The 18,389-nt window shown below is 41.4% G+C and overlaps 3 protein-coding genes across 5 annotated transcripts in view; 2 read left to right on the forward strand and 1 right to left on the reverse strand.

Annotated features, from left to right (window-relative positions):
- Yif1 (Yip1d-interacting factor 1) overlaps window positions 1–6,439 on the reverse strand; it is a 23,817-nt gene extending 17,378 nt beyond the window's left edge. For both annotated transcript variants that reach the window (XR_011419506.1, XR_011419505.1), the window contains exon 1: window positions 6,384–6,439. The gene's annotated coding sequence lies outside the window, so the exon portion shown is untranslated. The remainder of the gene's footprint in view (window positions 1–6,383) is intronic.
- Window positions 1–11,255, forward strand: part of amon (prohormone processing protease amontillado) — an 18,532-nt gene extending 7,277 nt beyond the window's left edge. Inside the window, exons 2-12 of one of the 2 annotated variants that reach the window (XM_017142939.3) lie at window positions 4,611–4,718; window positions 5,583–5,853; window positions 5,943–5,980; window positions 6,444–6,520; window positions 6,859–6,947; window positions 7,463–7,638; window positions 7,706–8,019; window positions 8,448–8,681; window positions 8,745–8,909; window positions 9,277–9,394; window positions 9,453–11,255. In XM_017142939.3, the coding sequence (XP_016998428.2) occupies window positions 4,611–4,718; window positions 5,583–5,853; window positions 5,943–5,980; window positions 6,444–6,520; window positions 6,859–6,947; window positions 7,463–7,638; window positions 7,706–8,019; window positions 8,448–8,681; window positions 8,745–8,909; window positions 9,277–9,394; window positions 9,453–9,614 (1,752 nt within the window). In that variant the 3' untranslated portion in view covers window positions 9,615–11,255. Of the gene's footprint in view, window positions 1–4,610; window positions 4,719–5,582; window positions 5,854–5,942; window positions 5,981–6,312; window positions 6,376–6,443; window positions 6,521–6,858; window positions 6,948–7,462; window positions 7,639–7,705; window positions 8,020–8,447; window positions 8,682–8,744; window positions 8,910–9,276; window positions 9,395–9,452 lie in introns of those variants that run through there. The other variant, XM_070217975.1, reaches the window with a different exon arrangement.
- A 4,713-nt stretch (window positions 11,256–15,968) lies between these two features.
- On the forward strand, window positions 15,969–17,106 carry TwdlQ (TweedleQ). The gene is made up of 2 exons (XM_017142852.3): window positions 15,969–15,983; window positions 16,296–17,106. The coding sequence occupies exons 1-2, from the start codon at window positions 15,969–15,971 to the stop codon at window positions 17,007–17,009; spliced, it is 729 nt and encodes a 242-aa protein (XP_016998341.2). The 3' UTR covers window positions 17,010–17,106.
- The last annotated feature ends 1,283 nt before the right edge of the window (window positions 17,107–18,389 follow it).

Consider the following 18,389-nt stretch of genomic DNA (forward strand, 5'->3'; position numbering starts at 1 on the left):
ACTTCCACATTTAAAACAAATTGTGGCATACTTTTAGATGCCTTTTTAAATGGTTTCAAAACCAAAAAAATTTTTATATTTATTTACTTATACAAACTAATTATATACTCAAAAAATATTATTTTCTTTTAAGAAAGAACAAAGAAAAGATTACAATTTTAATACAGCTTTTGTTGCACAAAATCAATACAGAGTCCTGTATTTTTAGATTGAATATGCTAATGCATGCAAATAAATAAAATGTATGGCGTGGGATGTGCCAGTTGCTTTCCCAAAAATAGTACGCGTTTTCGCCCTCAAGGAAGCAATAAGCGTTTAACACGAAACTCTTCTGTCAGACACAAGCACAAAATTTATTTCGCCATTGAAAACTAAATATTGTATCAGCTCTTCCGGGGGAATTTAAAAGCAATTCTGTTTGCTCAACTTGTTGAATGTACTGTCGGCAGTTGACCGAGCCGAACAAGAATTCGATTAAGGTAAACAAAGCGAGGCTGTATTAACAAGTTAAAGTCCTTATTGTGTGCTCAGAGTCCAGAGCCCAGAGCCCCAAGGCAAACGCCCATTGTTGTATGCTATTTTTGCAGGCACTGTGAAATATCTGCTGCACATAAATACACTGTATATATGTATGAACGTGGGGAAGCTGTCATGTACAGCGCATCTGCTGATATTTCAGCTTTTCCAGCGAGTTTTTCATTCACCTTTCATGAATTCTCGCGCGGGGCGAGTGAAAATCCATAAATTTCTGATTCTGACGGGCGAAGAGGGATGACGTGTCAGTGTGGCCATGATCCGGCGACAAAAACGCCCACACCAAAAGCAATCGCAGTGATGTAACTACACAGCTGTTGTCCTTTTAGATGGCTAAAAGAAAAAAGATGGTGGCGAAGCAACAAGTGTCGACGACGAACGGCTTCTTGTTAATAAATTCGCTATTTAAATGCGGCAGCCAACTAATTATAGACACCAATTTGGCAGCCAGGCTAAAGACACGAGCTTTTTTCGTGTGGGCTTCGCTTGCACACACACTGAAACAAAAGGGGGTGGCGAACAGCTGCCACACTTGCCACGAAGTCCCCCGTTATCACCCAGTGTGACACATTATATTTATAATGGCGAGCCAGGCACACAGACACAATGGCAGCTATATATCGCAACATTAGACGTCCCTTGCTTTGTTGCTCCTAATATTTACGCTCAGCTCCTCTCCTTCCCCATAAATCCTGGTTTTGTTTTTACTTTCACTCTTACTTTCACTTGGCATATACCATATGCTGGGCTCATGAAGAGAAATCCGCAAATTATGCGGGGACATCTAAAAATATGCAAGCAATTTAGCGACATGTGGTCGACCGTCGACCAGATTAGTTAATTCCCCCTGGTTTATGTGGGTGTGTGGGCCCACTGTGCGTATACGCGATGCTATCTTCGTTATCTATCTATTCCTTTTTTCTGGCAACACACTTAGGAAGTCCATTAAACTGGCTAGTCCAAACACACAGCCAACAAACCAGCTGGCCAGCTGTTGCAGTACCCATCGAGTAATTTACACACAAATTAACAGGGCATAAAAATAGACAAACTTCCCTCAACTGTCTGTGGAAAACTGTGATTGACAGCAGTCAACGGATTGATGGCCCTCAAGTTACGCGCCCTGCTGATGTTTTGTTTCCCTGCTTACTTATGCGCGGCACTTGGCGCCTAAGTAAACCAGTGGTGTCCCATTTGCACCCTCACTCCTTCCAAGTTTTCCCTGGATGAAGGGAAGGGTGGAGCCGATGGCTGACGTGGCTGGCTAGGAATTTATCAATTTGTGACACAAAGTCTGGAAATGTAAACCGAATTTCGGGAATATTTATGTTTGATATACACAGTGAAATCGCGGTTTCGGGTTCAAGACGTTGGCCTAATGAATCATCAAACAACAAACCAAAAGTCAACAAAAATATATATTAATTAATGAATATATTTATTGAATTTAATGAACAGCAGAATTACTACATACTTTGGTCCTAAAAAATAATTAAAATAATAGAGATAAAATTAAAAGAAAATATAAATAAATATATTTAATTATCACACCTAGATGCCATAAAGAATTTTTAAGATAAACTTTAATGCTTGAGTACTTTTGGCTCTCATTTATTTTCTTAAACGCCGCTGGGCGTTCATATTTCGCTTGTAAATTTTATTGGAAAATTACACTGTGCAGCATTTTTAGTGCTTTTTAAATTTACCTCGATGGATGCTATATTTTTGGATTCGTTACGAATTCCCAAGTTAAACTGCGTTTTCCAAAAAGTTCCCCGACGCAAGGATTCTTAGCAAAAGGACCTCAAAGTTCGAAAAATGCTGAAATTGGCCAACTTTGCGGAGCTCTCAGAGGCAAATGGATGCATGGCTTGGTTCGATGTTAAAGTTTTTTAAAAGATACACCCTTTATCTTTTAAACCCCATACTTAAAAAATGTTTAAGATTTTTTTTAAGGCAGTAACATATTCTAGAAAGCATAGTCAAAAAACATAAAAGTATACAGCTGCGGTCAAAATGGTAGTAGTGTTGCCGCCCTGTGTATTTAAAAGTTTGTTGTTGTAATTGATCTTTTCCTGGTAATATTGTATTGATTATAATTTTACTATTAGACTAATTGGCTAAGAAAAAATTACAACATTAAACTTTTAAAAACACAAGGCGGCAACACTGCTACTATTTTGACCGCAGCTGTATGTTTTTCAGTTTTTTGACTATGTTTTTTGGAATTTATTTCTGCCTTAAAAAAAATCTTAAAATTATTTTATGTATGGGGTTTGAAAGATAAAGGGTGTATCTTTTAAAAAACTTTAACTTCGAACCAAGCCATGCATCCATTTGCCTCTGAGAACTCCGCAAAGTTTGTCAATTTCAGCATTTTTCGAACTTTGAGGTCCTTTTGCTAAGAATCCTTGCGTCGGGGAACTCTTTGGAAAAAGCAGTTTAACTTGGGAATTCGTAACGAATCCAAAAATATAGCATTCATCGAGGTTAATTTTTGATGCTGCATAGTGTTATTAAACACTTTCATCGTTTACTTGGAACTACGCATTTTCGGTTGATCAAAGAAAATTCCGCCTTTCGTGCAACCCTTTCCCATGAAACCCTCATTCCTTTGCGGCCAAAGTGTTGAGGCCGAATTGGAAGTTTGCAGACAGCGGTCAGAAAAGCCATAAACGCCGAAACAGGCGCGAAGGAGTAAAAGCATTCTTCTGCTTCAATTTGCTGGCCCAAATGTCCTTATTCATATTTAATGCTGCTCTGCGAATCGGGGCGAGAATCCTTAAAACAGCCGCGTGGGCGGATTTTGCATAAGCTCACGTTGATGGAACTCCGACGGGTTGCAAAAACCCATTGTTTAGTCAAAGTCTCCGGCAGGGTTTAGGCAATTACCCACGTGTGCTTAGAGGTCCCTGCAGCAACCAGCAGCCGGGAAGCCTTTCAAGTCACCATCCTTATAATTTTGCGGCTGGCTTGGTTAATGAGCCACGTTTTAAAAATAGACTCGCAGTCAGCGGGTTCCTTTTCGCTAGCAAGGCAAATTGATGGGTATTGTCATCGCAGTTCCCCCATTAATGCTGTTTTATTGAGGCGCATTTGCGCGAATTATGAATTGATAGCGTTGGCACTCAATGCCGCACAGCTGCTAATTAATCACGATGTAAGCCTGAATTATGCAGGACGCCAGTCGCCCCGTCCAAAAGGGCAAAGTTAAACGACGCCCAGCAGCTGGCCAAACGCAATTTGAGTGTCCAATAGCTCAGAGATGAGCAACATGTTGCAGGCGGATCAGAAAACGTACACAGAGGGAAATAAAGTGGAAGAAAAATATGGGGGATATCGAAGTTTCGTCACAGAAATATCAAGAGATTTAAAATCCTTTATTAGAATGTCTAAAAGTATGCAATCAGTCTTTTAGTTTCCATGTCTAAAAGTATGCAATAAATCTTTTGGTTTCCAAAAATAGTATTGCATACTTTTACACACCTTAAAACAATGATTTCTTTTTTTTTACTTTTAAAATACATTCTGTCGGGGAAAAGCCATTTCTCTTAAGACTTTGAGTCTGCAATCTTGACTCGCAACCATTTTGCCTACGTGTAGACCAAAAATAGTGAAACATTCCCAAGGGCGGCCTGCCATTGGCCAAGTGAAAGTGGGTTTGGCCCGAAGGCCCGGCACGTATCGTGTGGAAACTCGAGATCCCTTTCACTGAAATTGCAGTGGGGAAAAAACGGAAAATTACTGGCTCAGTCTTGGGGGCCAAGCCAAGTATTCTGGCACTCAATTTACCAAAGCCAATTAATGATGATGATGTTGAAGTTGCTGCTGCTGCTTCGGGCTCAGTAGCTCCTGCTGCAGATGATGATTATGACTGGCAATTTAGAGCACAATTATGGGCACACTACACTCCCACGCAGAATGTGTGTGAGGAATGGCTTGGCCCAAACTCAATTAGGGCGCAATTACGGGTCTCGCTTCTAGGCGCAAAGCAAGCACAGAATTAATGTGTTTTCCTCAATTAAAATGCCACGAGGTCTAATGAAATGTTGCCCTGCATTCTCGAATCTTTACAGCTGGTCGGCGCCGATGGACACGAGTATCATTTCAAGCACAGGACCCTTCCCCATGCCCGATCCCGGCGCAGTCTGACGCACACACGGGCCCTCAAGAGCCACCCGGCGGTAAGTAGGTGGAAATGCAATGCAGAAAATTCCCATTCCCATCAAGGACGAAAGGGAAAATGCGCACAGACTTTGGCCACTTGGCTCACTTACTGCTAGTTCAGGCGAAAACAAGGTAGAAACGTGCCCAATGCAATGGAATTGATGCAGGCAGGGAAATAAATATTAATTGGATGCTTTGGAATTTGTTCTCAGCGATTTCATAATAATGGACTAGTTTTTTCAAAGTTTACTGATAATTTACAGTGGCCAATTATCCTGTTAACTAATACTTAGCGATTACTTAATTCAATTATTTGTTTTTATTTATTTTAGATTTAAATTTACCAGATTTTTTTTTTTTTTAAACAAAGTAGACTTTAAAATTTACCAAAGAGATAATTTTACGCTCTGTGTAAGTAGGTCATCACGAAAACAATGTGCCTGCTTTTTCGCACGAACATCAAATGCCAGAGTTCATTCCTCGCTCCCAAAATAGTTTCCACCGGACATTGCTTGCCGTTGTGCATAAAGGACATTGATTGCATAGCGATTGGATGCAAGTCCATTTGTCCACCGGAGTGGAACGTGCCATTAGGCCATAGTCGATAATCACCGTGCAAAATGCAAAAGACAAACAGGCAGGACGCAATATGGAAATTGGCATGCAAACTGGGTCGTTTTGCTTTCTGTTCACAGCTGTTTGCACAGCTTTAGATTGGGAAACACACACGCATAACAATGACCCGCATGTGGGGGTCTTACATGGGTTTTGTTCTGTGACAGATGCTCTTCTATAGGCCTATATACCGTCTAACCCTAACCCATTTGCGGTTACCACTGCGACCTTAACACTAATGGGCTCTCCTATAATCGAAAACACAGGTTCACACGGCCGTTCAGCAGCCGGGCTTCAAGCGGGTTAAACGCGGACTGCGGCCAGCGGTGCCCGCCATTCACGGCATGAAGTTCGACCTGAAAATGGGCGAGGCCAATCGGATTGAGGAGGAGCCCACCGATCCGTACTTCCCCATGCAGTGGTACCTCAAGAACACCGGTCAGAATGGCGGAAAGGTGCGATTGGATCTCAATGTGCAGGCCGCCTGGGCCCAAGGAATCACCGGAAAGAATGTGACAACGGCCATCATGGATGATGGTGAGTATACCTATTTTCGGAAGCGAAAAATATAAATCCAATATACCATTTTATTAACTTTTCACTCTATTATTGCATTTGCCGCCCAGGCGTGGACTACATGCATCCGGATCTGAAATTTAATTATGTGAGTATGAAACCCTTTCAATTTCAACCCCCTCAGTCCGAGTAATAACATTTGCGAGCTTTTAATTAAATTTTGGCTTACTGCACATATCAGTGGCAAATTCATGGCCAACAATTGTGGGATTGTAGCCCTATTTATATCTATATATACAATCCAATTTAGCTTCTGTTGAAACCCCCAGTGTGCGTATAAAAAAGTTGGCAGGAAATTGAAGCTAAAAGCTTAAACTTTTGCCGACATTAAAACTTTGCACCATCATTATTGTCAAAGTGCTTATCTGCCTTGCATATTTAAACAGCTCTCTCTCTGTGAAAAAGGTCTCTGAGTGTAGAAAAGGCCAAATGTAAATGTTACGAAATAAACTGAACGAATTACCCCAAAAGCTACAACAAAAAGTACTTACCTGTTACCCATGTATCTACATATAATCGTAATTTATCTGGTTAAATCTACTCTTTTCCAGAACGCCGAGGCCAGTTATGACTTCAGCAGCAACGATCCCTTTCCCTATCCCCGATACACCGACGACTGGTTCAACAGGTGAGTGAAAAAGTCAATACATTTCGGGGGGGGAATGTCCTTAATGGCCAGGCTAGAATTTACAGAATAATTTGTTTATGTCATGTGATTTAAATGGAATTTACAAGTTGATGGCATAAGCTGCCTGCAAACTTTTACTAATTGAAAGACAGTTGTGGAATTAAGTGCTATTTTCTGTTGGGACCCCATTCATTTAGCCCTGTAGTTTGTGTGTCAACTTATAATACGCACTGCTTAATGGATAGAGAGGACTTTTTATTAAGCTGCTTACCTGCAGGATTCTTTGTAAATGTTTTTACCCTTCGCAACTCATGCTCTATCTCTACTATATTTTGCAGTCATGGAACTCGTTGTGCCGGCGAAGTGGCTGCTGCCAGAGATAATGGAATTTGCGGCGTTGGCGTTGCTTATGACAGCAAAATCGCAGGTAAGTGGCTTTGGCACAATCCGCTGTATAAATATATGCGACGTCTTCGAGGTCCTGACCTCGAAAGTGTTTTTTTCCTGAATTTTGGCTGATAAATCGCATTACGCATACGCCGCGTAATCCGCGAAGAAGCGTGGTGTGAATCAATTGGCAGCTGCACAGCTATGTGCGTTATTAAGTGGGAAAGTTCATGGGCCGTGTTCTGTTGTTTTAAATTGAATTTCGAAAAAGAAATGGGGCTGTTTTTCCCCTTGGGAATGGGGAACCGGGAATGAGGCGGCAACAAGTGTGGTCACAGAAATCCAGCCGCGTTATCTGTCATTTTTTATCGCTCGCCAAGGGAGAAATCATGTGAAAAATCCGGGAAAATTTCGAAGCCGGGAAGTGCAGTGCAATTTTTACGATTGCCATAAAGCGCCAAGTGAAAGTGACGGTCGGTGGTTCGTGGGTCGTATAAATATTGATTTATAATTTCCGCCATTAGATTTAATGCATACTTATCGCCCGCTCCGCAGGCATTCGCATGCTGGATCAGCCCTACATGACGGACCTAATCGAGGCCAACTCCATGGGCCACGAGCCGCACAAAATCCACATCTACAGCGCCTCCTGGGGTCCCACCGACGATGGCAAGACGGTCGACGGTCCCCGGAATGCCACCATGCGAGCGATAGTCCAGGGCGTCAATGAGGTATGTTTGTTGTCGGAGGATTCAGGGGTCCAAGAATTTATGGCTAATCTTTCGAAACCACCCGCAGGGTCGAAATGGCCTGGGCAACATCTACGTCTGGGCCTCCGGCGACGGCGGCGAGGAGGACGACTGCAACTGCGACGGCTACGCCGCCTCCATGTGGACCATTTCCATTAACAGCGCCATTAACGACGGCCAGAATGCCCACTACGACGAGAGCTGCAGCTCCACGCTGGCGTCCACGTTCAGCAACGGAGCCAAGGACCCCAACACGGGCGTTGCCACCACGGACCTCTACGGCAAGTGCACGACCACCCACTCGGGCACCAGTGCGGCGGCGCCCGAAGCAGCGGGCGTCTTCGCCCTGGCCTTGGAGGCCAAGTGAGTAATCCCCAAATGCCCCGCCTTTCGGCTTCTTCCCCTGAGATTGATACACTCGAAAAATAGTCTGGAAAAAATCCTTATCATTATTCTAACTAATTCATTACAATTTCTTATCTAAGAGTAAATATTTCTCTTGAGCTTAGCGTTTAAAATTCAAGGTTAAAAAATATTTATATTTACGGTTTCCTAATTTTTCGGTTTTATTGATTTGCGTTTGAATGGTTTTCATATTGTTAAAAAAACCAATGTAACAAAAATTTAATCTACAGAAAAAAACATTATATGAGAAAAGTTACAGTAACATTTTAATGAAGTTTAAATTCAAAACGAAGATGCAAGAATTCCCTAATAATTTTTCGAGTGCACTCCTTTTGTCACTTTATGAATTTATGCTAATCCCGCTTCAACCCACACAACCTTCACAGCCCACAGCTGACTTGGCGCGACATCCAGCATCTGACGGTGCTGACATCGAAGCGCAACTCGCTGTTCGATGCCAAGAACCGCTTCCACTGGACAATGAACGGCGTGGGCTTGGAGTTCAACCACCTCTTCGGGTTCGGCGTGCTGGATGCGGGAGCCATGGTCACACTATCCAAGCAGTGGCATGCAGTGCCACCGCGTTACCACTGCGAGGCGGGCGAGCTCACCCAGCCACAGTGAGTACAACATGGAATACTTCCTGGCCTTATCCAGCTTAACCTTTTTGTCCTTCATCCCAGGGCCATCGTTATGGGTCGCTCGCTCTTCTGGGAGATCAAAACGGATGCCTGCAAGGGCACTGACACGGAAGTCAACTACTTGGAACACGTTCAGGCGGTCATCTCGGCGAACGCCTCACGACGAGGAGATCTGGAGCTGTTCCTTACCTCTCCCATGGGTACCAAGTGAGTTAAAGAATTTATTTCATAAAATTACACAACAAATTTACCATATTTAAGTATGTTGCTCTTAAGTAGGAGGTAGTCCAAGTGCTAGAAATTCAAGTTACGATTTGATATTATAAAGTATGATGTATACATTATGAAAACAAAATTCCTCTAACAATTGGAAAATTATAAGACTATATTGAAGTAAAGTTCTGTAAATTTAAATTAAATTTAAATAATTGCTAGGAATTGCTATCCTGATTTTCTTGAAATAGATTTGTTCTTCATTTATTTTTTCATACTGAAAATACTTTCTTTTCTTACGATAAGATTTATTTTGCTTTTATGTAAGTCAAATAATTTAATATAATTTATTTTCCCGCAGATCCATGATCCTGTCGAGGCGAGCCAACGATGACGACCACCGCGATGGCTTCACCAAATGGCCCTTCATGACCACTCACTCGTGGGGCGAGTATCCGCAGGGCACCTGGAAACTGGAGGTGAGATATTGGGTCGCATATATTTAGTCACGTTATCTAAACGAATACCCGCCCACAGGCACGCTTCAACTCGCCGCAAACCCGACATGGCAATCTGCTGGAATGGTCCTTGGTCCTTCATGGCACCAAGGAGGCGCCCTACCGCACCCTGCACCCCTCATCGCCGCACTCCAAGCTGGCCATTGTGAAGAAGGCGCACGAGGACAAGAAGATGAAGTAGGGCGGGTCGCGAGGCCGAGGGTCAGAGGTCAGGTCCAGATAAACATCCGCGTAGCGACGTCCATTAGGCAGCTTGGCGTTTTATCAACGAGTTTAGCGCGAGGTTCAATAAAAGTGCTGGCTGTGTTTTATTTTGGAATAGGATTGATTGAGATTAAACTCTATTGATTTCGATTGCGTTTCTTTCCTTTTTCATGTAACTTCAAATATTTGCTTTGGATCTGTCGAACTAAAAGTTCATTTATGTAAGCAAGGGATGTTTGGTTATCATTTCGATTCGTGTAATTAGATTTTTTGTTTGATGAGCTAAGCTAATCGTTTCATTCGCTGTTTAAATTATTTCTGGAAATTGCAAAGCGCACATTTACCACAGTAGAAAAACAAGAGGATTCGCGTAAATCCTGCACTCAACACCATGATCCGTTGAGTGTCCTAGCAAACTCTGTAGTGAATATCAAAAACAACCACAAAATAAGAACAAAAAGAAAACAGGTATAGCAGGTATTCGAAAGGTGCGGAGGCGGGAAATAGAGATATGATGTGGAAAACCAACTAGAACAAAGAAACCCAGGATAAACAACCCTATGTAAATGTGTAATATCTATATGTATACATACCCTATCTTTAACTGCGTCCTATGCCGTTAGTCTCTTAAATCTATTCTAGTATAAAATACAAAAAAAACTAAACAAAGTATTTACACGTATTTTAAAGCTACGTCCTTTGTTTTCCATACTATATATATATATATACACACACGAATATACCTACATGCATATACATATGTACTTAAAGGAAACTTAGCAAAACATAAAATGTTAATCCCATTAATGCGGAACAAGTTTGTCGCTTCACTTTGGTTGCAAGCCGAATTCAGATTTTATTTCGAATTTCGACGACGACTCGTACGTGTGAAATGCATTTACATACATAGTTTTCCTTTCAGTTTCTTTCGGGGGCCAAAAAAACCACAACATAGTAACATTAATTAACAAGCGATTGTAACGTAAAACGGAGCGAGTGTTATGCAGAAAAAACATGAACAAATGTTAAAGTACAAGTGCAGAACCTTGAATGGTGAGCAGCGAGTTTAGCACGTAACGTCGGATAAAGATACAGATACAGATTGTTTTACCTAGTCTAATAACTGAGATAAAGCGCATTGTTAAAGTTTATCGATAATGTGCGTGAGAGGAATGAAAAACAGCAAATTATATATATGCAGTACATACATGTGTAATTATTAATCAAAAACCACGCGAAGAAGTGATGTTGTGGCATAACCATTATATACATACACCGAATATTTAACTATATATGCATAAATGTATGATACGTATATATATATACATATATACCGCAAAAAATAAACGCAAGGAGCATCTTATGTGGCCGTTAAGTTGAACTTTGATGTTGTAGATACAAAGCAGTAGCACCCCATAGATGCACCATACCACTCGGAACTATACGAAAAGAAGTGTGAATGCTAGATGCATCGAACACCGATACCGATCGATGATTGCATACTTAATTATTTCCCATAGCGCTCAATATTTTTGTCTTTTGGTGCGGATTTGTCATTTCCATGTAATTGAACAGAAAGAGAATTTAATTTTGTAAATAAAAGTTAAGAAAAAACGGATTGAAAGTGTTTGATTTGGGACTTGGGATAAGGGTGATACTAAATCTTTAAAAATAATTGGAGCTTGATTTTTAAAATTTTGTTACTATTCTACTAACTTTGAAAAATAGTTTAAATCTTTAAACAATTAGAGATTTGATTATAATATTCGAGAGAGGGAGTTAACAAAATGTTAGACAATTACTCATTGGTTTTGTCGAAATGTTTGGCCTATCGTAAATATTTTAGAATGTTTCAAATATATTTTACAATTTTAATTAATTTGTCTTAGTGTAAAGCTGTAAGCTTGAAAGCTTCCCTTATTGTTTTTCTACACTTTTTGTTTGTGTACAGGATACTCTACAAAAAGTTATCAGCAAGCTTTTGGAGAACGTTTGAATTTGGAAACATAAATAAGCTTTTCCTGACCAAAGGAGATACTTTTGAGCTTTGTTCCGTTGGATAAAGGACCCTGCTGGGGAATTAAATGACCACACTTTATATGCGTTTCCTTAATATTATGAACATCAATTAATTATGGAACACTATTTCGGCCATGTCCCGGACACGCTTTCAAAATATAATTAATGAAAGCCAATTAATATGCCAGAATGGGCATGTGATAGCTGCAGGATGTGGGGTTCAAGGGATTACCGTCCTGCTGAGGTTCACTCCATAGCAAAATCACATTGAATATGACGCAATATTTTGGGAAATATTTCGCAGCTATTTCCTTTTCGTATCTATTTAATTGCGAGTGATTTATAGTTTTTTCCCTATATATATATTCTAATAATGGCCACGACAAATTTGCACTCTTGTGTGAAAAAAGGGCAACAGTTTTAATTGTTGACTCAACTAATTGCGCGATATCCGCCTAGAAGTCCTTGGTCCTTGGCGGCGGGCGTGTCCTGCCACCGGTTTTTGTGTTGCTCCGTTTGTGTTTGTAGCCGGAAATATTTATTAACTAGAAATTGCATAGCACAAAGGCAACAAGCAGGCCGCAGGAAGGAAGGAAATGGGCAAACATGTGACGCACCCCCAGAAGCAAATATAACGCACAGAAGCATATACATATACCGACACACCGAGCGCCTCCATGGCGTATACACAACGCACAACGTGTCGGCTACGTGTTGTTTTTAGGCCTTCATAAATCATCTGGCTGCGGGCATATGATAAATTGTCATACTAATTGTTTTTAGCGTCCAAGACAGGCCGCGTAGAAACGTGGCCACAAGTAGAAGGCAGGAGGTCCAAGTGTTCCTTAAAAAATATATTCAAGACCATTTACTCGCCCTGTCAAATATATCTCATTGGAATATTGCAATTCTGTAAACGGTTTCTCCCCCTGCCCAAAAAAATCCCCTTCATTTGAACTTGTACCCTGTAAACTGGGTAACCATCAATCATAATTAGCCGGCGATATCATGTGCCCATCGATGGATCGGTTGACCAAGGGCGATTGTGGCAAAAAATGTAACTGGGAAGCTATTTGGTTACATGGGCCCGGTCAATATGCAAAAATGTTACGTTTTTACATGGCTCCCAACAAGTTTTTGATTTATGACACATTAATAGTGACAGCTTGCCCGCTTTTGGGTCAGTTGGGCGTTGGTGTTTGGTGCTTGGAGTTGAGTTGAGTTGTCTTCCCAACAGCCAACAGCTTCCAATCGGAGAGAGAGCAACAGGTTTTCGGCCACAGTTTCTCTTGGCCACTTTCTTTTGGCCCCGGAGAGAGAGCCGAAAACTCGGACATGTCTGCGGGACAAAGTGTTTGACACTTTAATGAACTGCCCGGGGTCGCGTGTGTGAGCAGTTCATTAATATTAATGCCCCGGGTGCTCTGTTTTCGGTTTTCTTGGCTATGTTGGCTATCTTGGCCAACTTGCGCCATGCGAAATTCACTTTGGAGCTCCAGACACAAATGTCAATTGCCGTCGACTGCCGACCGTTGACCATTAGCTAATATTTGGTAATTGCTCTTTAATTGAGCACCCTGTCTTCGATAGTTCTGTAATTTAGCCACCCCTAATTGTGTGTAATAACGGTCTGCTGACCTTTGACCACTCAGATACGATTTGTTCCCTCTGTTTAATGCTGTCATGATTTGTGTTTTTGGCGCCCCACATTAATGGCCCCGATTATCTGACGGTAATTGTTGTTGCCGCCCCTGGGGAGTGGGGTGGTTTTTGTGCCACCCCCCTGCTGTTGCTGTTGATGTCATGATTTATTGCCCCGTTTCCTCGGGCACACGTGCCCTAAAAAATTTTAATTAACAAAGGCAACAAAGGAACTCCAACCCCCGCCCTCTAAATAGCCAATCACTGCGATTGGTCCTATAAATAAATCTTATCATCCTACCGACTTTTGACGTTGTTGCCAAATTGTTACTGTCATTGTTTGGCCCTAGTTCTGTTTGTCTTCTGTGCCAAGATAAACAGTAAACAACAAGGGCGGCCCATCACCAGAACAACGAACTATGGTCTCAGGAATCGGGAATCAGGGATCCCGGCAACCCAGCCGAAAACACTGATACCTTCTTTTGGCCTCGGGGACAGTTTATTTACTTATGAACACGCAGCTTTTTGCGGGTGTCACTGTCAATAGGCTGATAGGTTTTGCTGCCCCATGGAAAACTTGGTCCTGAAGCACCACCTTTTGTAGGCCTCCACCCCCTGCTATCTGCTATCACCCACACAATTCCTGCCTGGCAACAAATTAAATGAATTCGTCGGTGCCAATGGGCAAAATGATTAAATTAGGAGAGCGTTTTGCTCGAGTCTCCCTCGAGGGCGTTTTCAGGATTTCATTTGGCCTTTAACAAATTATGCATATTTATAAATGTAAATGCTGGCCACTGGCCATTCGGAGTTCCACAGCCCCATCCGCATTCGCATCCTCAACCTCATCCAACGCTTCAGGATGAGAATGAGGATGATGAGCAGCCGTCGGCAGCTGTAGTCATCCCTGATGTATGACTCCTCATTATGCGCATAAATGGGCATTGTTTTGGGCCTGGCCGAGAAGCCTGTTGCTCCTGGCCATGGCGAGCAATGGTCGACGGACGGATCGGCCTGTCTGATGGAATGTTCTGGTGATTTAGGCCGATAAATCTGAAGCTCACAATGGTGTGCACTGAGAGCAATACATAATACCACTAAAATGAATTTATTTATAGTTTATCAATTTATGATTGCTTTTTTAAGAAAACCTCCTTGAAATATTTTCCAAATAAATCATTTATGAGAGGAATTTATAGCTACATAGTACTGAAATTAATTCATAATAAATTAAGGTATATTAATTTATGATTGTTTTTTTAAGAAAACGTCCTCAAAATAATTTGCAAATAAATCATTTATGAGAGGAATTTATAGCTGCATACTACTGAAATTAATTCGTAATAAATTAAAGTACCTATCTTAATTACTGATTGCTTTTTTAAGAAAGCCCTTTTCAAATATTTTCCAAATAAATCATTTATGATTTATTTATTTTCACATACACATCTCATTTATAATTTCTACAAATGCCTTTCTATTATTTTAAAATTCATAAGCTCAAATCAAAACATTTCAACTATTTTAATATTTCAACCACCTGAGTAGGAATTTTCCTTTTAACTTTATTGGATTCTCTGTGTACAGCTTAACTAGTTTATGATGAATTCAATTGGTAGCTCGAACGTTTCTCAGACCGCCTTATCAATTAGAGCACATCGTCAGCATTGTACGCACATACGTATAAACACTCTGGAGATTTATGTGAAACAATCAGAACAATTAACTGGCCCAGAAACTGCTCAGTCGCAGGAAGTGAGCCGTTTTGGCCTGTTTGTGTGTGCCAGTCTCTGTATCTGTTTGTCTATTTATTGTTAAATATTGTTTATGCAATGCCTGTGTCTTGTGCTGTGCTGTGTGTGCGCCATTTATACCTAATTGAAGGCATTTGTTGTTTTGGCTAGAACCAGGAAACCCATTCCTCGGCTAAACAGAGAAACAGAGAGAGGCAATGTGTGAAGATTACGGACGGACAGGGAATATTCGGGCAATATATTGTTGAGCCAACTTAAGTCCACAAAAACACTCCACCGATATTGTCGATATTAAAGCGTTGACTGACGCTATTGATGGACTCGACTCGATGATGGGGTTCAAAAAAGAGAGCTTCGAACCGGGTTCATAACCTGCCGCAAAAAATGCAAATCGCAATCTCTCGGCTAATTAATTAATTATGCATATTTTGCACGGTTTTTATTTCATTTCTTGTGTGTGGCAGAAATAGCGGCTTTGATGTTCGTCCGCCCAAACACGAGTAGTTCCGCAGATTTATGTAAGACAAGCAACGCCCTAAGGTTGCATGGTCCAAAGAAAAACAGGTTCATTGCCGTGTCTTCCCGTAACTTGAGACGGGGTTTTGTGTCAACGCTTAAAAGCTCATTTATCTGTTGATTAACTGTTGCCAATGTGCGCAGCGCAGCTCTCGAGAGTTGCAGCAACCGAAGATGAAACGGAAACCGATGCGATCCCGATCCCCCGATACCGATAGTCAACTCAAAAAAACCGCTCGCATATTGCAAGCCCATCATTTGTCACATTTCCAACATCCAATTTCCCATTTGGCTTTGGCTTGTATAAATATCATCGAAATGCAAACGACAGGCGTCAGTTAGCGAGCTTAAAGAGTGGTAAACAGATCCTCAGCACTAGACATCGAATATTCAAGCCCAAGATGCGTGGATTCCTGGTGAGTTTTAAAAGCGACGGAATTCAAGTGCAGCCCTTGGGAAAAATAATAATAAGTGTTTATAAAAAAGTGAAATAAAAAGAAAATATTAAGAGTGAATCAAAGTGCGAAATATAAAGGGATTATTAAATAATAGTTTCAATAAATGATAATAGTGATGTAAATATAATCATAACTCCTTTTATAAAAACATAGTTGACAATTGCAAGCTTAAGATTTAATCAAATGAATTTTTTTAGTTGAAAAATGCCACAAAATTCTTCTACAATTTCTATAAATGTTTTCTAATTTAATTTATTTTTTCTTTTCTAGTTACTTTGCCTTGTTGTCTCCGTTTCGACGGCCAAGTTGGGTTACAATTACCAAGCTGCTGCCGGCGACCGTCGTTTTGCGGGACTCATTGATGCAGAGGCCACTGGATTTAGTTCCACGCCCATTCAGCAACAGCAACAGCAGCAGTTGGTGCAACAGCAGGAGTCGCAACAACAGATTCCCGCGGCAGCGGATGAGTTCAGCAAGGAGTTCTACACATATGCCGCCCCGGAGGATGAGTTTGCGGACCGCGAGGCCACCGAGCACATTGCCAGCATGCTGAAGCGGAATCTGCGAGTGCTGTTCATCAAGTCGCCTGAACACCAGGGCCTCACCAACGCCGCCCTCCAGTTGGCCAAGCAGGCCAGTGAGCAGCGAACGGCCATCTATGTGCTAAGCAAGCAGGCGGATGTGGGCCAACTGGCCCAGCGTTTGGCCAGCGAGAACCAGGCCCAGAGTCACAAGCCCGAGGTGCACTTCGTCAAGTACCGCACTCCCGAGGATGCTGTGCGCGCCCAGCAGCTCATCCAGCAGCAGTTCGACTCCCTGGGCGGCAGCTCTCGCAGTTCGGATGAGGGCGTAGCCCCTGTCCTCGACTTCAGCTCGGCACCGGCTGCCATCAATGTCCAGGAGCAGAATGAGGCACAAAATCAGGTCCAGGCTGTCACGCCGCTCACCAAGTATTTGCCATCCGCATTGCTGCGCAGCAAATAGTTTCATACCTATTTTATTAAATCCCCTAACTTAAGTGCTAGTTTTAGAGATCTAGAAATACAAAGAATATTACAGAAAAAAACAGAATATTTCTATACCATCTTTAACTATTTCTAATGCTAAGCTATATACTTTTAAATAACAATCTCGCTTTTAAAAAGTCTACTGAACCTTATTACGCTTCTCCATTTTTTATAGCATTCATGGCCTCATTGAGAGCTTTGAAATCCCCAGAGATTTTCTGCTAATAATACAGAGTTAACGAGCTGAATTAAACGCAGTTATGATTCACTGAAGTTTGCCCTTTTCGCGCTGTTAAATTGAGAAAGAAAAAGAAAGTGGAATGTCATCGACAGACGACTCTTAACCACGGAACAGTGACAGCTTTAACGTGGAAACTTTAAAGGCGATTATCGTGCAAGCACAATATGCAGCACGGGGCAGGAACCAGCTGTTTCCCTCCCAGCCACTTCCTGGCCACTCAAGAGAGCACCACCCCTTTCATCCCATCCCCCGTCAAGGATTGTAGCCAGAGGCCAGAGGGATACGGATCCTGTCATGTGCCTTACTTTTCCTTGCCCTCCTTTCCTTTGCGAGGACGACGACGACTCGACTCTCGCTTCTCGGTTCTGATTCCTATCTCGCATGTTTCTGTCATATTTCATATTTTAAGTGCCCTCGGGCAGATGGCAACCAGCCTGCCCCCGCCACACTCATGAATAATTTAATAATATAATAATAATTTCGAGTATTGAAAACAATTTACAGTTTCCCCTGCTAATGGGCCCCAGGGTCAAGGATTGATAAAATATATAAAATATGTGCTGTCGTTAAGGCTAATTAGGGTGGCAGGTAAAATAGGCAAGCCCAGACTTGAATTTTAAATGCCCTCGTCTATTTATAGACAAGAAAATTCCCTACTTCTTGTATTTCTCCAGGTTTCCTTTTAAGCCACATGTCAGAGGGGCACAACGCACATCCTCGGGTTTCCTTCTCCGTTTATTTAGACGGATTCAATAACAATTGCCGGGGGTTCCTGGCTTTAGCTACACTGATAAAAAAGTAAGAAATCCATTAAATTCATATTCAATTTTAATATTTTTTAATATTTAATATTTTTTGCTTTGGAATTTGGAAATGTGAAATTTAACTATTAAAGTTAATTTAAGAATTTTTAAAAGTTTTTCAATAACATTTTAACATTTTCCAGCTTGATTCAAAAATTTTCAAATTAAATAAACAAAATGTATCTTTTTTCTTTTTAAATATAAAGGTTTTCTATTTAATTATAATGTTAAATAATACATTTTGTATTGATAATGCAGATACTTAATTTTACCATTCCATTTTCTAGCAGTCTATGTATGCGGTGGCGTAATT

The sequence above is a fragment of the Drosophila takahashii genome, chromosome 3R (assembly GCF_030179915.1).
Source record: "Drosophila takahashii strain IR98-3 E-12201 chromosome 3R, DtakHiC1v2, whole genome shotgun sequence".
NCBI classification, from domain to species: Eukaryota; Metazoa; Arthropoda; class Insecta; order Diptera; family Drosophilidae; genus Drosophila; species Drosophila takahashii.